General features: G+C 33.1%; 1 protein-coding gene across 1 annotated transcript; it reads right to left on the minus strand.

Moving 5' to 3' along the window:
• Nucleotides 1-5,392: 5,392 nt before the first annotated feature.
• LOC146534904 (uncharacterized) lies at nucleotides 5,393-6,052 on the minus strand. Its single transcript, XM_085193354.1, has one exon. It carries the CDS (start codon nucleotides 6,050-6,052, stop codon nucleotides 5,393-5,395), a length of 660 nt encoding a protein of 219 aa, XP_085049480.1.
• Nucleotides 6,053-7,929: the final 1,877 nt, after the last annotated feature.

Here is a 7,929-nt window from a genome sequence, read left to right on the forward strand (position 1 = left end):
AGAGATAGCTGATTTTTGCCATGTGTGGAACGAGGACACTTATATGTTATTCAAAAGCACATATTTCTACTCATTATTTGTATTACTTACTAGTGGACCCGGACGCGGCTACGCCTGCTTCAACTATAAGAATATTTATTAAATATATTTACGAAATTATTTTCAATTCTCAATAGAATTAGTAAGCAAATATAAGCTCAAATAATCAAAAAGAATAATAAGTAGATACACATTATTAGAAAAAAATATCTGAGTTATTGAGATGAACTAACAAAAGGATTAAAAGTAACTAAAGGATAGGTATTCTTAATATTAGAAAAAGTACCTAAAGTTTTCCGTACGTGCCTACATAGATATCGACTCTACGAAATAACTAAACATTTCTCTCTATTAAGTAGGATAATTTTAGCGGGCAATATCAAATAAAATAAGAAGAGAATCAAAGTATATTTTAAATTAATTATAAACAACAAATAAAGTTCGAAAATGTATGAAAATTTATAAAACCGTCAACGTCATCTGCCCGTTCGCGTCGGTCATACTGTGCCGCCCGCTAGGTGGCTAGGTCATTTGGAATCAGTGACATCTCCTTAATTATTTATTAGTATGTTATATAGTAAACTATAATTTCAATCTAGATAAAATGCTAAAAGTGACTATTATATTTATTTTCATAAGGATGAATATCAAAACGTCGCGGTAGCGGTCGCGTAGCAACGACGGTTGTTATTAACATGGCAGAATAAATTGCATGTCAAATTAGAATGTACTTTAAAATATATTAGTATATATGTGTAATGTAATGTTATATAGCCTATAGCACTTCTGAAGAATGCAGCTTTCATACAAAACAAAAACAATGAAAATCGGACCAGTAGATCCAGAGATCTTAGCGTTCAAACAAACAAACAAACAAACAAACTCTTCCGCTTTATTATATTAGTATAGATAAATATACTACTTTTAAATTTAAAAACTGTGCAAGTGCGAATTGGACTCACCGAAGATTCCGTACCGACTTATAATTAATTATGTTATTTACAACGAAAAGGCTTAAAAAATAGATGAAAAAAGTTTATCATTAGATATAATTTAAAAATATCGGAAAATTAAAAACATATTAAAATATCAACTAATTTGACTGTTAGCTTCCCTCTTTCCCTCCTTTCCTTAGTCGGATGCCAGTGCTATATTTCGAAACACGTTTGCTTCAATCCGATGTACTAGGAGATCATCAGCAATTTAGTCTTCTTACTTACACTGTAGCTGCCACGTTGCAATATAGCACTAATACCAGGATAACATAATATACGAGATGGTGTAACATTTTGAAGTAATTTTCAAATTCTTATGCTTAATTAAAACTATTCAAACAAATTGAGATATTTAATAATGCAGGTGGGATGAAGTTTTTAAGTATCTGACATTGCTAATGGTTGCGGTGAATTTGAGAGCCACATGGGGAAAGCTTATTTAAAATAATTATTATTTTACGTCACAGTGGCGGTAATATTTAAAGCGTATCACTCTTTCTATCTTTCTAAGAAATGTACAAGATGGAACTTAAAACTGCTTCGTCTAAACAAATAGAAGGAATAAAACAATGCATACATTTTCGTTAATGAAATATTCAAATATGTACAAAAATGAATAAATATTTAAATGACGTCCAATGTGGCACCTGACAATTGAATTCGCAAACATTTTTTTTTTTTCACTATTATTTTCCAAATATTTCTTTAATTACGAGTAAGCTGATTGATACTCTATACTAATATAATAAAGCGGAAGAGTTTGTTTATTTGTTTGTTTGTTTGAACGCTAAGATCTCTGGAACTACTGGATCGATTTACTTTGTTTTTGTTTTGTATGAAAGCTGCATTCTTCAGAAGTGCTATAGGCTATATAACATTACATTACACATATATACTAATAAATTAAAATACTTTCTAATTTGACATGCAATTTATTCTGCCATGTTAATAACAACCGTCGTCGCTACGCGACCGCGTTCCGCGTTACCGCGTCATTTTGATATTCATCCTTATGAAAATAAATATAATAGTCACTTTTAGCATTTCATCTAGATTGAAATTATATTTCTATAGAAATTATATTCTTATATTTCAAGAAGGCGTAGCCGCGTCCGGGTCCGCTAGTCATTTATAATCTTTGACTTGGTGCCCTTACAAGTTAAAAGTAAAGTTTCTAATATTGACACTACTGATATAACTCCGATATATGTACGTATATATTACCTATCTATCTACTAGTTACGATTGATGTTCTAGGATATTGAGAAAACACGTGCACTTTAGTCCATTCGACCAGGGAACCAGCACATAGCAGGAAGTTATTTTCAAAATCACCTGTTGCTAGACAAAGCAGCTGTTCCCCATAAATGTGACAGAGACAAAACATAACACATCATTTCATATTATTTGTAAAAAATATATGTATATAATAAGCATCAACCGACCATTTTGTTTTCACTGAAAACACGTGCATTTCAGTCTTTTGTGCCAGGGTACTAAAGTATAACAGGAGTACTTTCCAAAACCATCTGTTGCTATAGTAACCGATGAATCCGCCTATCTTGTATCAGGTGAAACTAACTAAAAGCATTGTCTAAGGCATTGTGAAATCGCATGAGTGAAAATTGAGTAATTTTGGAAAACTTAAGTTATGTGTTTGTTTTATTTGAATGAACTAATGAACGATTGATAAGTAAAAAAGCTATATCAATAAGTTTTATTCATAATAGAATTCATGTAAAATGAGAAGACACGAAACGAAACGGAACGGAAGAAGCCCATGAAAAAAGGGAAATAGAGGTTATCGAAAGGTTGGTTGGTGTACCTATATGGAGGAGTCCTCCCTCTAAACATTAAACCCAGAACATTGCTTACCAAGCTCTCATACTGATTTCCACCTACCAAGACTGTCATAAAATTAAAAGGTCCTTGTTGTTATAACGTAAATATCATGATAAAATAATTTTAGTAAAAAAATGAAGTAAAAAAATATTTTACTTCTTTAACTTGAAGTAAAAAAATATTTAAAGAAAAGCTTTTTATTAAAAGCTTTTTTTATTCATCGTTTTAAATGTGGCAAACTTAAAACATGATTTTGTGATCAATTTTATTTATTTATTAATTTTTATTGATAACTATACTCAGTAACATTTTTCATATAGTTTATATCACAATAAATTTTGTTAACTTGGAAAAAATGGAAACCAAAATTAGGAAAAATTATAGGATCATGTCTGTGCAGCCATCTGCAGCGACTACAGCTAACTTAAGGGCTGTCGCGACTCGCTAACCATACTGTAATTTATCTTAACTAGGTCACCTTAAACAGGTCATTCACTCACGTGCCCCTACCCTGTAAGTACCAGAGATACATAACTCACAAGGTGGTGTACATTTCACGAGAAACTCAGTAAGTTACATTTCACGAGAAACTCAGTAAGTTCATATCCTCCTTAAGATATGTTTGTCAATTTTCAATGCCTTTTGGGTTAGATTCCCACTCAGGAGAATTATTATAAAGTATTTTCATTTTTAAGAAATGGTGACGAGACAAAGCGTTGAGCTCTGCCACTTAACACGCAATGCCTACATAATTCGGCGTAATGGGGAAATGGGGAATGGAAGTCTCTTAATACACTAGGTTCCTAAGCTCTCTCTGCCCACTCTGCTAAAAAAGAATAGAAGAAGAAGATAAAAATGTTAATAAAGAATATACGAATTACTCTGTACTATCATCTATGAGATACATCGTCATCCGTGAAAGCTTCAACTGTCCAGCTATCACGGTTCATGAGGTTCATTCAGCCTGATGACAGACGGTCGGATAGACAGACAGACAGCGAAGTCTCTTACTAGGGTCCCATTTTACTTATTGGATACGAAAATCATAAAAAGAAAAAATGACAAGCTTACTTACTCACGTGTTTTTGCCATGAAGTTACTAGGATTGCATAAAACTGCGTAGATCACATTACGTCACAGGGAGCTTAATATACTCACGTGAAAATAGAAATTGTGTCTAAAGAGTAAAGACTAGAGTTTAAAATGACTTGGGAAATAATAAGAAGTTTTCTAATTTAAATCACGGTATAATAGGCTAATAAAATAAGGGATGAATATTGAAAAATCAGATCAGATCAGATAATATATCAAACACCAGCTTCACGGTGTATCTCGCATACAGCAGGGTACGTGGAGGGAACCGTGATCACAAGCTTCCCACGGGTATAGTAAAATATTATAAGCTGAACATAAATTTATTTTTTAGTTTTAAGATGAATTCTTTCCGATTAGGTTTGTCAAACGACAAAAATATATCATGATGAGGAAATAATATTTGCTAGTAATCAACGAAAACTAAGCAGCGTTCAGTTGCGCCAGATAACACGCTATGTAATTCGAAGTGGTGGGAAGTTCACTTAGCAATATTTATTGTATATTCGCGTGGATTAACTCGCAAATTTAAATATTACTTTGATTTCATTCTCACGTATTAGTGCCATCTAGTACAATTGGTAAACATCACACGAACTGAGGGTAAACAGGGTAAGCATCTATCAGCGCTTCCCTCTCGCGGTCTTTTGCGCAAATCAAAATACACAGTTTAAAATACATAGATGTCTCTACAGTAGCTGAAACTAAAATATTATTGGTCTTCTGAAAATTTACGGAGAAGGTAAAAACAATGCTTGTTTTTTTTATATTATACGTCTTACCTTTTTTGTCTTTGAACATGTTTCTTCCTACTGCAAAGCTAAGTAATAGAATTGTGGGTTCTATTCCCACTCGAGGAAATGAAATTCATACATACATTCATACAACACGCCATACCTCCAGAAGTCGACGTATAGTGGGAAGCGGATGGTTGGGACCCTAGGTCACGAGATTGCGGTTCTTCTTTATAAGTTTTTTTAATCAATATTATTTACGGGTAAATACTTTCATATAAGTACTTAAATAAATAAAAAGGATAGTCAAGAATACGCATATTTCGATTTCTATATTACTATATTAGAAAAATAATAGTCACAGATTTAAAAGACACAAATACTAATTAAAAAAAACAAAAAAGTAGCGCTGTGAGCCACACCAGAGCCAAAACTGCCCGTACGATGCCCCCGTGCGGCCTTTTATATGACCCTAAAAAATAATGATGTGCCTTATTGTAACGTGATCGGTAGGTGTCATATAGAAATCTATAGGTAACTTATATGATATACCGAAACATGTATAGATTAGATATCAACGTAACAATTTTATAATCTAAGAACAAAGAAAATTGATATTGCTTTAAATTATTAAATAAAAAACATTGACACTTCAGCTTACAAATCGTATATAATATCTATACAATGTTCCTATTCCAAGCTCCTCCATTCAACAATAGCCTCGCATTGTATATCATAGCTTCGTAGCTGGTCCAGTTCTAATGTAACTACTTCTACGGTATTTGGACAAATGGATCCGTCAAAATCTTCCACTTCATCATAATATTCCACAGAACTGAACTGATAATCGCTTCGTCTTTGTTTCGTTACGTTAAGAATATTTGCACCTTTTTCGGTTGAATTATTGCTAATATTATGTTTTTTTAGTTTAGTATTTGAAATATTATTTTTTTTAGCTTCTGTTGTGTTCACATTTAAGTTTATTTTTGTATTTATATTTTTACGAAAAATACTATTTATATTCCGTTCGCATTTAGCTCTAGTCAATACCTTCTCATTAATAGGTATGGCATCTCCACTCACATAGTCAACTAACGCCGCATCATTTTTCAGTGTCTCCTTATATTTGTTGGCTTTTTCTTCGAATGTTCTTTCGCAGTCATCTGGGGTAAGTGCCAAATCTCTTAAGTGTGAAACATGCCACTCTTTATCGTCTAAATCTTCTGAAGATCTTCCGAAATGCGCTTCTTTTTTACTATCACTTGATTGTTGTTTGTTGCTATTTTGTTTATTATTCACAACAAATTTAATAATTATTAAGTAAAGTATTAAAGAAACCTTACTATACATTTTATAGCCAAATATGAAGATGTTGTGAGTTGTGTGTATGATTTAATTAAAACTAGTCGGGAATTATAAACAATGATAGACAGAGCGTAAAATACATCGAGATTGGTTTTTAATTACGAAATGTCTATAATTTTTTACACAAAACATGTTTCTTTCTGTTACAATAATGCATACTGGAGACCACCATATTCGGGAATATTGTTGTTTTAAGATATAGAACTCCGCCTGAATAGCTGGAGACCGGAATTAACTGGCTGATTGACTGCTGGTACTTCACTTCTTCCTGTCTATCCTATACGAGCATGTTTATAACCAAGGTAAATATATGTTAACCTCTCTACATGCAGTAAAGGTTAATTTGGTCTATCATTAAACATTTTTGCACAGAGAACTGCCATTAATTTATTTATGAGCGTCCCCTTAAATTAAACCCATATACCCAAGGTTTCTATTTTTTTTTATATTCCACATGTAGGCAGAGGCTCTGCTCCCAACTTTCCGCCGAATTCTGGAGGTATTGCGTGTTGAATGGCGGCACTAAATGCCACGCTTTGCGTCGACACCATAGCGAAGAAATAAAAATATTAAATATTTTATGTTCTCGAGTGGGAATCAAATCCACAACCTGTCGCGCTCGCAGACTTATTTTTTTTTGCCTATTGATAAATTTTGGCACCTATTTAAATTGAGAAATGACGCATTTCTGGAACTACTTTTGTAAAATTTGTTTGAGTACTGCAAAATGTTTACTTTGGGAGATTATATTTACAAAAAATACATGGCACTCTTCAATTACGTGAGAAGGTGACATTCTGACTCCGACTTCGGCTCCGATTCCAATTCCGGCTCCAACTCCGATTCCGACCCAAATTTAAAAACTCCAGCTTCGGTTTCATTAGTAACCTATCCTTATAATAAACTAGCGACCCCCTTGCGGCTTCGCTGCTTTTATTACTGGATTATTCATATAATGTATGTTTGCAAAGCACTTAAGATAATGTGAAAATTAATTAAACCCTAATGCAACCCGCATTTTCGTAGTTACAATAAGGATTTTCCAATTGTTTTACACAGCAAGGATTTTTTAGTAGGTACCGTAATTTTAAATCTGTGCTACTAATCTTTTCAAGTACTTATTAAAATATTTTTAAATGACTATTTTTAGATAGTTAAATGACTATTTTTAAACGAAGAAATTATAAACAAAAGCCTACCTACTAATAACTACTACAAAAAATATGAAACCAAATATATCGCGCTTAAATAATACATTCAACTCCAATTATCCAATACGTGCAAACGCATCTAAATCTTCGTTGCTATGCCTCTATAGCGGGCGGGTTTTTTTTTTTTCGAGCTTGTGGTTAATGCTGAAGAGGGTATTCTGTCCCTGATGAAAAGCAAGCACTACGTGGCTGCCTGTGAGGAAAATTAAATAGAATGCATCGGCCGGGAATCGAACCCGGGCTGCCCGCGTGGCAGGCGAGCATTCTACCACTGAACCACCGATGACTGCTCATGACGCGCTTGTATAAGCAAAAGGTCGCGGGACGGCAAGGATGTTTTGATATTGTAACAACTTCTAAAGTACTTATTAAAATGAAAAAACAGTAAAAAACAGTTTTGATCTACATTAAATGGCCAACGTAACTAATATACTTATTTATATGCTGAGAGTAAGGGATAAGTAAAACTTGAGTCGATACTGCTGAAGTGTCAACGACGTGATGTGTCAACAATTAAATGCGTTTTTCTCTTAAACTATTCGCAATTTCGAAATTGTGTAAAAAGCAAATTTTATCTTCGTTTAACGTAGAAAATTAATAAAGTATTTTAAAGGATAAGGATTAATACCATTATGGAAAAATATCCCTCAC

The sequence above is a fragment of the Heliconius melpomene genome, chromosome 11 (genome assembly GCF_056956725.1).
Source record: "Heliconius melpomene rosina isolate 202511_hmr_F chromosome 11, ASM5695672v1, whole genome shotgun sequence".
NCBI classification, from domain to species: domain Eukaryota; kingdom Metazoa; phylum Arthropoda; class Insecta; order Lepidoptera; family Nymphalidae; genus Heliconius; species Heliconius melpomene.

Coding starts and splice junctions, on each gene's coding strand:
- LOC146534904 (XM_085193354.1), bottom strand. CDS start 6,052: ATGTATAGTAAGGTTTCTTTAATACTTTACTTAATAATTATTAAATTT.